Source organism: Aquarana catesbeiana, linkage group LG06 (genome assembly GCF_042186555.1).
Source record: "Aquarana catesbeiana isolate 2022-GZ linkage group LG06, ASM4218655v1, whole genome shotgun sequence".
Taxonomy (NCBI): Eukaryota; Metazoa; Chordata; class Amphibia; order Anura; family Ranidae; genus Aquarana; species Aquarana catesbeiana.
This window is the reverse complement of record NC_133329.1, coordinates 14123736-14141314: the sequence shown is the minus strand read 5'-3', so window position 1 is coordinate 14141314 and position 17579 is coordinate 14123736. Positions and strand designations below refer to the sequence as shown.

General features: G+C 44.2%; 1 protein-coding gene across 1 annotated transcript in view; it reads right to left on the bottom strand.

Moving 5' to 3' along the window:
- LOC141147859 (interferon-induced very large GTPase 1-like) overlaps positions 1–17579 on the bottom strand; it is a 60323-nt gene that overhangs the window by 8572 nt on the left and 34172 nt on the right. Inside the window, exons 2-4 of the mRNA XM_073635027.1 lie at positions 9935–10062; positions 9657–9871; positions 7901–8042 (exon numbers count right to left, since the gene is read on the bottom strand). Of these exons, the coding sequence (XP_073491128.1) occupies positions 7901–8042; positions 9657–9871; positions 9935–10062 (485 nt within the window). The remainder of the gene's footprint in view (positions 1–7900; positions 8043–9656; positions 9872–9934; positions 10063–17579) is intronic.

Sequence of the window (17579 nt, the reverse complement as noted above, 5' to 3'; positions counted from 1 at the left end):
GTGTAACAGATACTGTTTCTGGATCATTCTTCATCCCATGGGAAACAATGTTAAGGCATTCCTCCTGCCTCCAACACAAATGCAGGGGCATTGTTCATCCCATGGATAATGGGACATTATTTCTTCTACAGATACGGAACCTGGAGCATTTTTCTCCCACTGACACAGGAACAGTATTCCTACTTTGACCAATAATGGCAGAACATTGTTCCTGCCATAGAAATTTATGCCAGGGAATTCTTCCTCTTATGGACACTGAGGGTAGTGCATTTTCCCTTGCGTAACAACGCCAGAGCATTCTTCATCCCCATGACCACCAATTATGGGACATTCTTTCTCCCTTCTACACACATGAAGGGACATGGTTTATTCCACCCACTGACCATGATGGAACATTCTTTCATCCACAGACACCAATGCTAGAGCATTTTTCCTTCCATCAACAATGATATTAGGGCATTTTTCACACAATGACCACTAACAATGGGACATTCTTCCTGCCATAGAAACCAATACAAGGGCACTCCTTCTCCTTCAAACATCAGTGTAGGGATTTTTATTCTAGTCGCTATTGACATCAATGCAGTTTTTAGCCCATTGAATCTCTTACCCCTTTCAGATTCTTCTCAGCCTAAAGTATCAAGCCTTAAAAAAAATTTACTAGCCAACTACTACTTGATTACTTGACCTTCCTTGCTTTGTGCCTGCAATAGGTCTGTACCCACAAAACAGGTTGGATATTCCTGAGAACTTGCTAATAAGGGATAACCCATCAAATCAAACTGAACTTTGGCTGTTCGGTCATTCAGAAGAATGCCCAAACTTTTGCCTATTTAGACCTCTGTTCGGCAGGAGCTGAGCATCATATATAGAACTGCATTTCTACTGCTTCTGTATATGATGGATTCCTGCTGTCACTGCTTTCCTTCCTCAAATGTTCTGCCACAGTTGCTACAGCCATAGCAGTAGTACAGATTGCTGTTTGCCATGTCATCTGTTCTACATACAATGCTTCAATATAATTACTGCTCAACCGTTTCCTAGATGCTGTGTGTCATTCCTTTAACTTGGGTATCAACCTCCTGGCCCTGCCCACATGCTTAACTTTGCACCCCCCCCACTATTGAGGGAGCGTGGCCTGGCATGGTTAGGCGGGGGGATGCATGTTCTTACCCCCTTTCCTGGCCAGCCAGGCTGCATGCTTGTATTAAGGGTCTTGTATTGGTTTTCTGGTGGACCTCATGCATTTTTTTTGCATGGAGTGCAACACTACACATTTTTTTTTTTTGTTCTTGCTGTAAGATGTGCTACAGAAAAATTGACATTTACAAAGAAAAATTATACAATTAAAAATACCGGCAAAAGACAATACATTGTTGGCTTTAAAAAAAATGGAAAAAAGAAACAGAGCACACAGACCCCCCTTCAAATATCTGCCAAAAAAAAACAGACAGCTAGATGGGTCTGTGTGTGTTTTTTAGATTTGATTCTCTTGGATTTTTAATGGGGTTTGGGTTAGGCATAAAACTTCTTTGAATTTTACAAAACCACGCTTAAAGTGGTAGTAAACACCACTTTGTCAGTATTACCTACAGGTAAACTTATAATAAAGCTTATCTGTAGGTAAAATGAATATCTCCTAAACGTGCCCCATTAAGGAGATATGCGCATGTTTTGCACCCGGTGATGTCACTGGCACGTGCGCACTGTGCTCTGAATGTGGATGACATACTCAAGTATGCTGTCCATTGAGAATGTTGGGCCAAGATTGTGACTCCCATGCGCATGCGCGGAAGGTACATCGTAGCCATTCAAGTGACTGGAGTCCCCAAACCCAGAAGGAAGAATGGGTGAAGATAACAGCCCTGGCAGCAGTGACAGCATGCCGCTGAAGGCCTTCGTTTTAAGGTAAGTCATTCATAATGTGCCAGTGTGCAATGCATGCTAGCACATTATGACGTTTACTTGCGGGGGGGGGAACAGATTTTTTTTTTTTCTTATATTTTGAGTTTACTACTGCTCTAAACTGTACCCAGGGCAGCTCATTCCTATTGGTAATGATAAGTTGTTGGTCTTGCAAAACTTTGATTTCCTTTACTTGAAGACCCAATTTACCATAATGGCTCATCAGTATATTGACTAAGCATTTAAAGCATCAGCAGACCTATTGTTGGCACTTATGAACATTAGGAACCAGAACCTCACCATCCAATTTCTGTATTTATTCTATATAATCAGGCACCTCCAGGTGATTGTACATCCTTACTGATTTTTTATAGAGTCTTTAGGGCTTGAATAATCTTTTTTAAGTTAACTGGTATTTTTTTACTTTAATAATTAGATTCATAATTTATACCATATTATTATTTTTCATCAACTATTCTGTATTTTGTAGTTCTGTGTTGATTTCATAATTATTTATAACTCACCATTTTTAATTTCTTTTCTTGATTCGTTTGAAAAAACACTGAAAAAAAAAGAACAAAGTATTTAATTACGATAACCGAAAACTATCTGAGCGAAATTGTTATTGAAATTTTGGACCTTAAAGTGTATAATGTGTCAGGGGCTAATTAAAAAAAACACCTTCAGTACATCTCTGCAACCCATGCACATCTCCCACAAATTTGGTATGGTGAAAAATACTAAATGTACAGACAAAATGCCTGCCAATCCCGGTAGAAATCCAGTGTGCTCTTCACTTCTTGTTTGAGCTGAAAATGCTGCCTCTGATGAACTGCAATCCCAATCTGTGGTGTCAGCCCTGACAGTTCTCCCATGTGGGATTACAAAACACGTCTTCCCTATAGATTCTATAAAAAACTACAGCGACATGGAAAATATTTGGGAAATTAGTCACATATTTATCATATTTTTGGTGAAATACCAAAAAACAATATAGGAAAAAAGGAGTAGCACTCGTCTAAACTACTCTCTGTGCTCATCCACTAAATTATGCTGACAAATAGTGAAATACATAAAGTAATTTCCAATCATATACAATATGTGCTGAAATAACTACTAAACAACAAATCATATAAGTACTGTATAACAACATATAGAAATAGTCCAAAATTATAGTGCACTGATGTTTGCATAATCCTAAACTGCAAAAGTACTAATAAAGTGCAAATAATATAAATGCAACAAAATATATAAATAATGTGTCATAAAACAATAAAAAAAATCATTAAAAAGTCCATATGTCCAAAGGCAAAAAAATTCCTGAGAAAAAAACACTCCAAATTGGTGCTGACTCCTTCTTAACCACTTCAGCCCTGGAAGAATTTACCCCCTTCCTTAGTAGAGCACTTTTTGCAATTCGGCACTGCGCCAATTTAACTGACAATTGCGCGGTCCTGCAACACTGTACCCAAACACAATTGACGCCATTTTTTCCCCACAAATAGAGCTTTCTTTTGGTGGTATTTGATCGCCTCTGCGGTTTTTATTTTGTGCGCTATAAACAAAGAAAGAGCAACAATTTTGAAAAAAACGCAATATTTTTTACTTTTTGCTATATTAATATCCCCCCAAAAATATATAAAAAACATTTTTTTTCCTCATTTTAGGCCGATATCTATTCTTTTACATATTTTTGGTAAAAAAAAAAATTGCAATGGGCATATATTGATTGGTTTGCACAAAATTTATAGCGTCTACAAAATAGGGGATAGTTTTATGGCATTTTTATTTTTATTTTTTTCATCAAAGAGATTTTATTGAAAAGTTTTGTACAGCTTACAATCAAAGTCATGTGGCACATAAATAGGAAAAGATATATATCACAGGTTTTCGTGGACACATATTTCTGGCCTAAAGCAGGAAGGTTACATCCCGTTACTACTAGGTAGTATTGGGCAGATGGGTTTTATTTGGTTTGTCTAGCCTTTAAGTTATAATGCGTCATGACATCATCTTATTTGGTATCATATAATGTTCATTATATCACTGTAATTTCTGCTATTATAAACAACTTTGATTCTGTGAGTTAGGAAAGGATAGTACAGTTAGAAAGTAGAGAGGGGTTTTGGGACGGGGTATTATAGTCTGAGACTGCTTGTTTTAGGTATTTGTTTATTATGTTATAAGTCTCGTCTGGTGGAGAGTGGTCGTTATTACTGATACATGGTTTATGTTTCCTTGTTATGTCCTCATTTTGAATTTCTCATTGTGTCATCAGCTCTTCATAAGTTTTGGAGAATATGAAAGCAAACCACGGAGACCATGTTTTTTGGTACTTTTCCGCTTTGTCTGTGGATTGCGCCACGGTGTCCTCCATGTGGCAAATTTCATCAACCTTTTTTAACCAGGTTTGTATGGAAGGAGGTTTCTTATTTTTCCAATAAAGTGGAATTAAGGTTTTAGCCGCATTGAGTAGATTCTTTGTCAGTGATTTTTTGTAGCGTCGAAGCGGAAAATTTGAAATATGGAGTAAACAGCAAGGTGCGTCTAGTTGTAAACTGGTCTCCGTGATTAGCTTCACTAGATCCCTGACCTTGTCCCAGTATTCTCTCAGAATAGGGCACTCCCACCAGATATGAATCAGAGTGCCTTTTGCCTCCCCACACCTCCAGCATCTGTCCGAGGAGTGAGGAAACCATTTCGAAAGCCTATCAGGTGTTCTGTACCAGTGTGTCAGGAGTTTGTATGACGTTTCTTGTGTTTTGGTATTTATGGAACATTTATGTGCCATAATGCAGGCTGCGTTCCATTGTTTGTCAGTGAACTCTATTTGTAGGGCCTTGGACCAGTCGGCTTTAAATCTGTCGTCTGTTAGATCTTTTGTCTTTTGTAGCCAGCTATATGTGATTGAGGTTGCTCTATCTAGTTGTGTGCCTTTTAGGCAAATGTCTTCTAGTTCTGATAGCTGCCTAAAACAAAGCGTTTTTCTAGGTTTACTGGTGAGGTAGCTGCGTATTTGCAAATATGACCATGTGGGTAAATGTCGTAGTTCACTGTCTACTTTTAGTGAGTTGATGTCTTTAATGTTGCCTTTGTGAATACAGTTTGTGGCGAGTAGTGGTTGTTTAACCTCAGGTGTCTGTAAGGTCTTATTACCAATTCCTGGGGGAAAATCAGGGTTGTCCATCAACGGTGAGAGTGGGCCGGGGACTGAGGTCAAAGTCGTGGTGTTTACTACCTTCTGGAATATGTTGAGCGTGGTGCCTGTCAGTGGGTGGTCTTTAAGTTTTGGGTTTTGAATCTTCCATGGTATCCAGGGGGAGAATTTCAGTGAGGTTTGGTGTATGGAGGTTTCCAGTGGTACCCAGTCTTTGGAATCCGTGTGACAGTGCCAGTCAATCACCCTTGTGAGGTGAGAGGCCATATAGTAGTTGTAGAAGTTTGGTAAACCCATACCCCCCTGATCTTTTTGGTCTTGTTAGTAATTGGAATTTGATTCTGGCTTTTTTGTGTCCCCAGAGAAATTGGATAAGGGTGGATTGTAAGTTTCTAAAGAACACCTGAGGGATCTTAATTGGGAGTGATCTGAGTAGGTAAAGCAGTCTGGGGAGAATAACCATTTTCAAAATTGCTGCCCTCCCAAACCATGAAAAATATTTATTGTGCCATTTTTTTAGGTCCTTTTTTATTTCTTGCAGTAGAGCAGGAAAGTTACGTTCAAACAGGAGTGTTATTTTTGGTGTCAAATTAATTCCCAGGTATTTGAGGGATTCAGTTTCCCACCTAAAGGGGGAGTTGTTTTTGGTTTTGGTCAGGGATTCGTCCGTGAGGGATAGATTCATCGCTTCAGATTTTGTATAGTTTATTTTAAGGTTTGACAAGTATCCATAGAGTGTGAATTGTTTCATCAGGTTAGGGATTGTTACGTGAGGGTTGGTCAGGAAGAATAGCAAGTCATCTGCGTACGCCGCGGTCTTGTATTCCTTATTTGCCACTTTAAATCCTGTAATTGAGTTATCTAGGTTAATCTTTCTGATAAATGGTTCTAAGGAAAGGATGAATAGTAAAGGGGACAATGGGCATCCTTGTCTAGTACCGTTTGTGATCAAGACCCTCTCCGAAAGCGTACCGTTAATTTTCAGCTGAGCTGACGGTTTGTCATAAAGAGCTGAGATCCATTTCATCATCTTTGGACCCAGCCCCACATATTTACATGTGTCTAGCATATAGTCCCAAGAGACTCTATCGAAGGCCTTCTCCGCGTCTGTGGACAGGAGAAGGCCCTCGCATTCCCCTCTGGCAGCTGCATGTGTTAGTAGAAGGGCCTTGATCACATTGTCCCTTGCCTCTCTATTGGGCATGAAGCCTACCTGTTCCGGGCCTATAATGGAGTGTAGGATGAGCCTTAATCTATTTGCCATTACTTTTGCTAAAATTTTTAAATCTAAATTCAATAGTGAGATGGGTCGGTAGCTTTTGCAGTCAGTAGGGTCTTTCCCTGTTTTTGGTATTACAGTAATGTGTGCAGCTAGAAATTCGGTTGGTGCGGTGGAGGTTGAAGATAGAGCATTTAAAGCTCTATGTAGGGGGGGTATTAGGATTTGGTCAAATGTTTTGTAGTAAATAGATGTAAAGCCGTCCGGGCCCGGACTTTTCCCTGCTTTGAGGTCCTTTATTGCTAATTTAATTTCTAATTCTGATATTTCTTCTTCTAATGAGGAGGTCTCTGTGTCACTGAGTTTGGGAAGCCCACTTTCAGTGAGGTAGTCTTGTATTGCTTGTTGTCTGTTTACCTTTATGTCGTGAGGTTTGTGTTGTGTGGGTAGGTTATATAATTGTGAGTAAAATTTTTGGAAGTGTGTTGCTATTTCCTCTGTTGTAACATCTAGTGTTCCTTTTTGAGATCTAATCCCATTAATGTTGTTCTTTGAATTAGCTTCTTTCAATGCTCTGGCTAGTATTCTGCCTGTTTTGTCACCAGTCTCGTAGAATATTGCTTTTTTAAAGAATAGCATTCTTTTAGTTTTGCGATCAAAGATTTGTTGTAGTGTCTTACGGGTGTCAAGCAGTTCCTGGGCTGATTGCACTGAAAGTGAGTGTTTATGACTGTTTTCCAACTTATGTATTTTGTTTATCAGTGTATTTATTTCTTGTTCTTGTTTTTTCTTTCTTTGGGATCCTAGTTTAATTAGTTCTCCTCTGATACAGCATTTGTGTGCCTGCCAGATTGTCATTGGGTCCATTTCGGTGGTGGTGTTATTTTTAAAGTAATCAGTCAGTGCGGTAGTTATTTTGGGTGTCAGTTCTGGGTCTGTAATAAGTGACGAGTTAAGTCTCCATATGTTTGATCTAGGGGTTGGTGTGTTTAGGTCTATTTGTAGAGATATGGGTGCGTGGTCAGAGAGCACTTGGACCCCTATTTGTGCGTCTGTAACATTAGGTAGATCTCTCTGGGTTATGAACAGTAAATCTATGCGGGAATATCTGTTGTGTGGGACTGAATGATGGGAAAAGTCTCTGTCATCGGGGTGGAGGAACCTCCATGTGTCCACCAGCTGTAGGGAATTAAGAAGGGTCTTAATTTTTTTAAGAGCACTATATTTAATGCAGGATTTCCCTGAAGAGGAATCAACTGCTGGGTTTAATGGGACGTTAAAATCACCTCCCATTATAAGTAATCCTGATGCGAACCCTGTCAGTTCATGTACTATTTTTTGGCAAAAGGTAACTTGTCCTGAATTGGGGAAATATACGTTTGCTAGTGTGATGGGTCTGTTGTAGTATAGACCTTTTAGAAATAGGTATCTACCCTCTGGGTCTACCAGACTCTCGCTGAGGGTAAATGGGGCATCTCTACTCACCAGAGTTGAGACTCCTTTGGTTTTAGCGTTATTATTCGTTGCATGGTATGCCTCAGTGAAATAGTTATTGGTGAGTCTGGGGACATGGCCTGTTTTAAAGTGGGTCTCCTGGAGGAGAACAAAGTGAGGCTTACCCTTTTTCAGTTCCTTCAGGAGAGATGTCCTTTTTTCTGGGATATTTAGACCTCGTATGTTATGTGAAATCACCTTGGGGGATTTCCCCAATGTTGAGTAGGCCATCAGAAGGTATGGATATCTGGAGTCGTAGCGTAAGACCTGTAAAAGATTCTAATGTGGCAGTTAACGACCAATCTCCACTTTAATATAGTATTGTTTGGTAGGAGGGTGGGGGGAAGGGGTATACAAAGAGATAAAAGTAAGAAAGAAGAGAAGCTATGAGAAGATAAGGTAACACAAGGTGGGTACACCTTCAAACAGAGTAATTGTGTTTACTTTAGTTAGTTAAATCACCACGCTAAAGTAGTTAAGTAGTGTATCAGAGTCAAGAAGACTCAGCTCCGGTACACTTTTGCGGGTGCGTGGGAGGTCAACGAGCGAAAAAATGTAAAAAAAAAAAATAAAACAAAAAAATAAAAGTCTCAAAAAGTAGCACTTGTTGTACACTAGAGAACTGTTAAAACAAGTATAAAACGGAGAAAAAATGAACGACGCAGCCTCTTGTTGGCTTTAACTGTGTTTGGATCCAAGGGAGATATCTTGTTCTTGCATCCCTCTCCTGGGTTCACAACTGTGGGTAGCTCCTGGTTAATGAGTCTCACTTTAGGTCACGGCCTACCCCCTAGAGTCAACATCTACTATTCAGGTTGTATGTAAAAATGCAAAAGAAAAAACTGGAAAAATAGAGAACACCAAATTGCTTGATCGGCCTGTGGCCTATGGTATTTCAAAGTTATCTTGATTTAACTGCAGAGAACTCTGAACAGTTGGTGTATCAAACATCTTGTGGAATTGTGGCTCCGATTGGAGTCAGTGTCATAGAGCGTCCCTTCACATGTAGATAGTGTGGTATGTCGCTTCTAGGCCATAACTGCATAGAACCAATTTTATGATGAGAACTTTGAACGGTTACGTCTGCTTTGGTCGTTAACTGCGATCGTAGATGAAGGGCTGGTTGGATTCTCACAAGACCGAGAAGTCTCGGGGATAGATAGTGATCGTGGTCAGTTCTATTGTTAAATCCTTATTAAGGTGAATTCTTAGAGAGGATCCGGGGTAAAATTCACTGGATTAGTTAAGGTTGCGGAATCTAGACAGCGTGGAGCGAGTGTTGGGAGTCCCCCTTGTTGAGCCCCCTCCCCTTCCATGTTTCATTTTTTTAGAAAGTTGTTTTTCAGGTGTGGATAGCGGGGAGTTGGGCGGGCTTCCAGTGTGGGGAGGCACGGAGAACTCCTGGTACCATTCGGGAAGGTCAACTGGGTCTAAATCCAGTGCAGCACAGAATTCAGGGAGGTCATCTGGTGTGCGCAAGATAAGCTGTTTTCCGGCAAATGTGGTCACTAGGGCAAAAGGAAAACGCCAAGTGTAGCGTATGTCTTTTTCTCTCAGCTTATCTAGGAGGGGTCGAAGCGCCCTGCGATTTCTCAATGTGATCTGTGAGAGATCTTGGTATAACATGATGTTTGCCCCATTAAAGATTATGTGTTCATTTCTCCTTGCTTTCCTCATAATTTCTTCCTTGAGGGGGAAGCTCTGCAAGCAGCATATTATATCTCTTGGGGGAGCTGTGTCTGGGCCTCTGGCTCTGAGTGCTCTGTGAGCTCTGACGAATTCTATGTCTGAGTCCTCCTGCCTTTCTAGGAGGCTGTTGAAAACACGCTTCAAGGCAGGTATTATTTGGTCACTATCTACTGACTCAGGGACCCCCCTCACCCTTATATTGTTCCTTCTTCCTCGGTTATCGAGGTCCTCAATATGTCGGTTCATTTCAATGAAATGTGAGACATGTGTGTCAGCAATTTTGTCTAGTCTGAGGAGGGCTCTGTCTCTATGTCTTCCCTGCACTTCCACTGCTTCCAGTTTATCTGAGAGTACTAGCAGGTTAGACTTCAGGTCTGTGATGGCTGCTGAGAACGTTGCTTTAATGTCTGCAGCAAAAACAGACATATCAGAGTAGGTTAGGGGTTTGTTCAAGCGTTTCCCACTCCTACCTGTGTCCTCCAGTGCGGATTGCGAGTCCTCGCTGTATTCGTCCTCCTCGTGTTGTGCGCCCGCCATCTTGGGTTCCTTCACGTTGCCGCGGTCCGCGGGTTTAGTTTTCAGGAACTCCGAGATGCTTCTGGAAGAGGCCGAGGCTGGGGTACGGCGTGTTTTGAGGTGAGGGGTCTGGTGAGTCAGTCTGCCTATCTCCCGATCCAAGTGCTCCGGGTAGTGTGCTTTTGGCTGCGTCTATCCACAGGAGCTCCTCTAGTGTGCTGCCATCTCGCTCGCTGGCTAAGCCACGCCCGGCATTTTTATTTTTTATTAGTAATGGCGGCGATCTGTGATTTTTACCAGGACTGCGACATTATGGCGGACACATCGAACATTTTTGACACATTTTTGAGACCATTGTAATTTATACAGCAATCAGTGCTATAAAAAATGCATTGATTACTGTGTAAATGACACTGGCAGTAAAGGGGTTAACCACTAGGGGGCAGTGAAGGGGTTAAGTGTGTCCTAGGAAGTGATTCTAACTGTGGGGGGGATGAGCTTGAACACACAGGACAGTGATCACTGCTCTCGATCACAGAGAGCAGTAGATCACTGTCCTGTCACTAGGCAGAACAGGAAATGCTTTGTTTACATAAGCATCTCCCCGTTCTTCCTCTCCGTGACACGATCGCAGGCACCCGGCGGACATTGAGTCTGTGGGACCCGCGGTCATGGAGACCGTGGCGGATGCGCCTCCGGCGGCGTGCCTGCGCTTGTGTCACTGCTTCTTAAAGGGGACGTACCTGTACGCCCTTTTGCCTGCCAGTGCCATTCTGCCGACGTACATCGGCGTGCGTTGGTCGTCAAGCAGTTAAAGAGGTTGTAAACCTCTGGGAAAAAAAACAAACCCTGCAAGACAAAGGCATAATGAGCTAGTATGCATCGCACACTAGCTCATTATGAAATACTTACCTTATAATGATGCCCTGGATCAGCATCGGCCCTTCGAGTACAGCATGGACATATTCCACCGCAGTTACGTCCAGGTTTGTGGCTCCAGCGCATGCGCGTAGGAGTCGCCGGTCACAACACGACTCCTGAACAAATGGCACCAGCGGCCCATTTCTTCAGTGCGCATGCGCCGATGACGTCAGCAGCAGTGCATATACTAAATATCTCCTAAACTGTGTAAGTTTAGGAGATATTCAAGGTACCTACAGATAAGCCTTGTTATAGGCTTACTTGTAGGTAAAAGTGGTGTAACAGGGTTTACAACTGTAGCGGTCACATATTTGGTATGTAACTTAAGTGTGTTATATCTTAGCATCTGGCACCATCTAGTGGCCAAAATATGAAAGGACTGCATCTTTATTTTCCATCATTTAAGAAGTTGACATGGAAGTGTTTTGTTTGTTTACATTTGGACATTAACTTGACCTACCTACAATGATCTATGAACACCAGGAGAACTGAACTGCATTGTGGGAAGATTATAAAAAGGCTGGGAGCGGCCATCTTAGATCTCTTGGACAAGCATGGCCAGCCTGGGAGGATCTGTGTGAGGTCTCCAGCACAGCGCAGCCTTCCTCCATGGAAGAGTGATTCGAGCAGCAATACTGCGACACACCAGTGAGCTAGGCTGACGACAAAGCAAGACTGGGAAGGAGCCAGAGGAGCTTGTCGGAGCCATCTGAGAGTGTCGGAGCGTCTCATCGTGTGGAGCAAAGCAGCGCAGCAGTGCCAGCTGGAGACAGAACCCTGTACATCAGAGCGAAGACTTCTGACAACACTGTCCTGATTGGGTGAGAGGGCTGCTGCCCAAAAGCTTCTTGATGCACTTTTACACATCCGTCCATACAATACAGAGCTGCTGGGACCCAAAGTCCCACAAGCAAAGTCAAGAGGATTAGACTGAGTTAATATTAGGCCTCGGGCCAGTACCTCATTGAGGAATTAATACTGTATCATTGGCATCAGATATAGTTACAGTGCTGCTGCACCAGAACTTTGCTTCTATATTTCAGCCTACTTTGATCAGGAATCATTAACCCTTGGATTACAAATTTACTTTATTCTTTGCTAGCAGAAGAAAGAAGAAAAGAAGGACTGTTTAATAAAACACAAGGCCTTGTGTTCCTTTACCATATTAAGGTTAATGTGATATTAAATATGGGAGCTCTCTAAATATTGTATTATACTTTATTAAGTTAATCTCTGATTAGTATAGTTATAAAACGCACATAGAATAGGATAGTACTCATAGTGAGATCAATTCACTCTGACAGTTATCCTATTTACTTTATTACATTACTCACAAGTTATTTCAGACATTTTACATCTGTGTAATATCTTTGTAGCTAAAGTCAGTTGACTGTTAGACTATGTTGGTCTGACAGTACAACCATTGTGGTGTTTAACCTTTAAAGCAATTACAGTAAAAAAGGTTCTTATTCAAGTACAACTCTGTGAGTGTTGTTTTCCTATGCATCGTCCAGCAAGTGGAAGCCAAGCTAAAGACAAACAGGTATATTACATTGTGTATTGTGAACTTGCCATTAAGGTTTTGTCTTGACTGCACACTATTACACCACAGCGTTGTCAGGGGGACTGAGACAAATTAAAGGGGTAATAAAGCAGAGTACAGACCCAAATAAATCAGCAGCTCCTTCAGGGGTCAGTGCTACACGTGGGGGCATCGTCCGGGATTACTGTTACTCTGCAAGCAAGCCCATCCCCTTGGCACCACTATGGACCCGTCCACTGTGGTCCAGTGGTGCCCAGCAGAAGGCGCCCGTTTAGAAGCGAGCGTGGCGATTGAGCTCCCTGGTGAGGCCTGGGAAAAAGAACAGATCAGTCAAATTGTAAAGACATTATCCCCAGATAGAAAAGCATGGGTGATTGCCATCAAACCAGATGAAGAGACTTCTTGGAGTGGAGAGAGGGAGTACTGGAGAGCTTCAGGGGCGGAAGTGTACAGCTGGGAAACAAAACAAGGTTTTACATAGTACACCCCAAAGTCTCAGAGGGGGATTCCATCAGTGCTCCCCACTGGGACACAGCTAGAGGAACGATCCCTCCTCTGGCGTCTCTGGCCATGATTGGGCCAGAACTTCTTGCAGCTTTGGGAGACTTTGTGTCAAAGTGCCAGAAGAATAACACGGTATGCATAGAAGCTGGGTACAGGAAGCTAAGAATTTTTTCAGGAGAACAGCCTGTGCCAGCTGGAGACGAGGAATTTGATGTATGGACAGAGCAGGCCATGCAGGCTCTGGAAGAGTTGGGGCTGCCAGAAGCCCAAAAGAAACAGCGCATCAGTGAAAGTCTGCGAGGAGCTGCTGCAGAGGCTGTCAGAAACCCGAGGTTCAGTAATACCACCTGTAAGGCCAAAGATTACTTGGTTATGTTGCAAGAGGAGTTCGGGTGGCTGGAAAAGGCAGCTGATTTAATCTACCAGTTTGAGCATACCCTCCAACGCCAAGGAGAACGCCTTTCTGAATATATCAGACGACTAAATAAGATGTTGTACCAGATTGTGTTGAAGAAAGGGATGAGGCCCTCTGCTATAGACCAAGCCCGAGTACAGCAGATCATCAAGGAGGCCCTACGTTCTGATCCACTTTGGCTCCATTTGAAAACATCAGTGGGTGTCATGTCGCTCAAATACCCTAATCTCATCAGAGTGGTACGAGATGAAGAAGCCATGTTGGATGATCAGCAAGCGACTGTTCACCCAGTCTATGCATCTCTAGTTGAAGCAAGGCCTGCTAGGGCAGTGGAACAAGACTCTGAAATCGCCACTTTGAAATCTCAAATGGCACAAGTGATGGAGATGATGACCACATTAATGACAAAATTCTCAGAGGTAACCACAGAAGGAGAGATCGTGATCAGAGAACCTCAGAGAAAATCCACTGGCTCGAACCAGAGGCCAGTGAGCGATAAAATCTGCTTCAATTGTGGAGGAGCCAGACATTATCGGCGAGTGTGTCAAAGTCCAGTGAAGCCTGAGGCATCACTTAAAAAGCCGGCGGGAAACTTCAGAGGGCCCCGGTGAAAGAGTCAACTGGGTGCCCTGTTGTGTCAGCTAACTCCAAAAAACACAATGAAGTAGAGACCACAGGAGGGGTCAAAACTCTCAGAGAAGGCTTCCGTGATCATCACAAAGCAACCCAGCACTTTTTATACACATTTAACACAAGGGGTTAGATAACGAGGTAGGGCTGACTCATGGATACTTCCCCCTCCCCTCTAGCAAAAACTTAAAAGACAATAATATAATTAACATGTTAATTAACACAACACTTAAGGCAGCCCTGGCGACCAGACAGTTCATCTCCGCAGGTCAATGAGATCAGCTCTTTCAAGAATCATGTATTGTTCAGAATTAACAACCAAGAATAGTCTTTGGGCAAGTCCAAGAAAATAGTCTCTCAAAAATGTAACAAAAAAAAGATTAATATAGCAACAACAAATAACAGGGTGAATGTGGACAGAAAAAGGTCCTTGCAGCCAGTGTCCACGACAGTGCCCCCCCCCCCGTCCCATAGTCCGGAAGACCCAACTAGATCCACCACAGGTCAGCTTGGGGCTGTCCGGTAGAGTTTTATAGTTCAGTTTGCCAGGAAAGTCCATCAGCGTTCCCATTCTGCTTTCCTGGCCGATACTGGATGGTAAAATTGTAAGGCTGCAGTGCCAAGCTCCATCGTAACAAACGTCCATTATCCCCGGAGACCCGATTAAGCCAGATTAATGGATTGTGGTCGGTGAGCACTGTAAAAGATTGTCCGTAGAGATAAGGTTGGAATTTCTTGAGAGCCCACACCAGCGCCAAACACTCCTTTCTTCACGGCTGCATAACCGACTTCCCTGGGTAGCAGCTTCCGACTGATGTAGGCCACTGGGTGCTTACCACCATCAGGTCCTACTTGGCTCAGTACTGCCCCCAGCCCGAATGTAGAGGCATCTGTGTGGACACAAAAACGTTTGGTTGGGTCAGGGGCAGCTAGAACAGGAGCTGAAATTAGTGCATTCTTTAATCGTTGGAAGGCAGCTTCACACTCGGGGGACCACAGTACCTGTCGGGGAAGGTGCTTCTTAGTCAGGTCTGTCAGGGGCTCAGCGATGGAACTATATTGCGAGACAAATTTCCTATAGTACCCAGCTGTGCCGAGGAATGCCAGGACCTGGGTTTTAGTACGGGGGGTCGGCCACTTGGCAACTGCCTCAATCTTAGCAGGCTCAGGTCGTTGTTGTCCACTGCCTACTCGATGTCCACGGTACTGTACCTCGGACATCCCTATGCTGCATTTCTCTGCCTTAAGGGTTAGTCCTGCAGCCTTAATGCAGTCTAACACGACACCCAGGTGAACCAGATGGTCCTCCCAGGTATCACTGTAGATCTCAATGTCATCCAGATATGCACAAGCATAGTCCTGAAGGCCATCAAGGAGTTGGTCTACCATTCTCTGGAAAGTTGCTGGTGCATTCTTCATCCCAAATGGCATTACTTTAGACAGGTATAAGCCAAATGGGGTAATGAACGGCGATTTCGGAATAGATTCCGCATCCAGAGGAATTTGCCAGTACCCTTTGCATAGGTGAAGGGTTGTCAGGAATTTTCCCCGAGCGATGCGATCTAACAGATCATCGACCCGGGGCATAGGGTAAGCATCAGTGGTGGTGCACTCATTTAATCTGCGGTAGTATACACATAAGCGAGTTGTGCCATCCCGCTTCGGTACAAGGACCACCGGGGAAGCCCAGGGGCTGCTGGATGGCTCAATGACTCCCAACTCAAGCATCTTCTTAATCTCATGACGCATCCCCTCTCTCACTGTGTCAGGTATCCGGTAAGCCGCCTGTCTTAGTGGCAGTTGTCCCGGGGTCTCCACACGGTGCACTGCCATAGTAGTGTACCCAGGGACTGTGGAGAACATTTCCCTTCTCTGACTAAGGACCTGTCTAGCTTGTTCTCTCTGTGTCGGCCCTAGCTGGTCGTCAAGCTTTATCGTCTCTATCCCTGCAGTGATTCTATTTAGCTCCGAGAGCACCAGCAGGGGAAGATTCTCAGAATCTTCCACAGCTGGAGCACATATAGCGGCTACATCTCCTGATCTTTCCCAGTATGCTTTCAACATGTTCACATGAAAGGTCCGTCGGACTCTTTCATCCGAACATTTAGCCACTAGGTAGGTTGTGTCACAGAGCTTTGCTACAACCCGGTAAGGTCCCTGCCAAGTGGCCTGTAACTTGTCCTGCTTGGTTGGCCTGAGGGCAAGAACCTTCTGCCCAACCTCCAGAGTGCGGTTCTGAGCAGTACGATCGTACCATCATTTCTGCTGCCTTTGGGCAGCCCGAAGGTTCTCCTGGACAGTGTCCGTGAGCTCCTTCAGTCTGTCCCTAAACTCAAGAACGTATGCTACGATAGAGGACTCTTGGGGATCAATTCCCCCTTCCCAGTGGGCTCTGACTAGATCTAGGGGCCGCCTCACCCGCCTCCCATACAGAAACTCAAATGGGGAGAACCCGGTAGATTCCTGCAGCACCTCCCGATAAGCAAAGAGAAGGTTTGGCAGATATCTCTCCCAATCCCTGTGAGAGGTTGCAAATGTCCTAAGCAGCTGTTTCAGTGTTCCATTGAACCTCTCACACAGTCCGTTGGTCTGGGGGTGATAAGGAGAGCTCTGTAGCGGCTTTATCCCACAGAGCCTCCATAACTGCTGAGTGAGCTCAGCAGTGAACTGGGTCCCCTGGTCAGAAATGATTTCCCGAGGGAAACCCACCCTGGCAAAGATCCGGAGCAAAGCATCAGCCACAGTTTCTGCATTAATATTTGGCAGGGGAATGGCCTCTGGGTACCGGGGGGCATAATCCACCACAGTAAGGATACATCTCTTCCCAGAAGGACTAGGTCAGGGCAATGGTCCAACCAGGTCTACGGCAATGTGGCTAAAAGGTTCATCAATGATCGGTAAAGGGTGTAGGGGAGCTTTCAGCGGGCCCCCATGCTTACCCACCCGCTGACATGTGTCACAGGTCCGGCAATACTGTCGGACATCCCCTGTAATCCCTGGCCAAAAAAACGACTGAGTTAGACGGTGGAGGGTCCGGGACATCCCCAGGTGTCTGGCTAAGGGTGTGTCATGCCCAATGCTCAGCAGGTCATGCCGATATTTCTGCGGCACAACCAGCTGCCGCTTGGGTGGATGGGAGGCTGTCTTTCCCTCAGTAACGCGATAGAGTAATCCCTGGACCCACTCTATCCGCTCCCTCTCCAACCCCCCAGGGTCCAATCCTGCTCTTTCCCTATAGCTAAGGAAGGGTCGCTAAGAGTTGCCTGAGCAAAGTCTTGGGGAGAAGCCCAAGTCGGGATAGGAACAGCGGGGGTAGTACAGTCTAGGTCAGGGGTGACAGGTCTTACCTGGGTCCCGTCCTCGAGGGAGCGCACCTCCATCCCGGCTTGCTGGCGTGTGGTAACAGGATAGGCTTCCGGGGATACATCCAGGGAGAAGGCTGAATTTAAACGTCCCAAATCGTTGCCCAACAAAACCTCTGCAGGTAAGTTCTGCATTATTCCCACTTCCACTTCTTTGGCCCCCGAACCCCAATCAAGGTGAACCCTGGCAGTGGGGACCCGCATAACATTTCCCCCGGCCACTC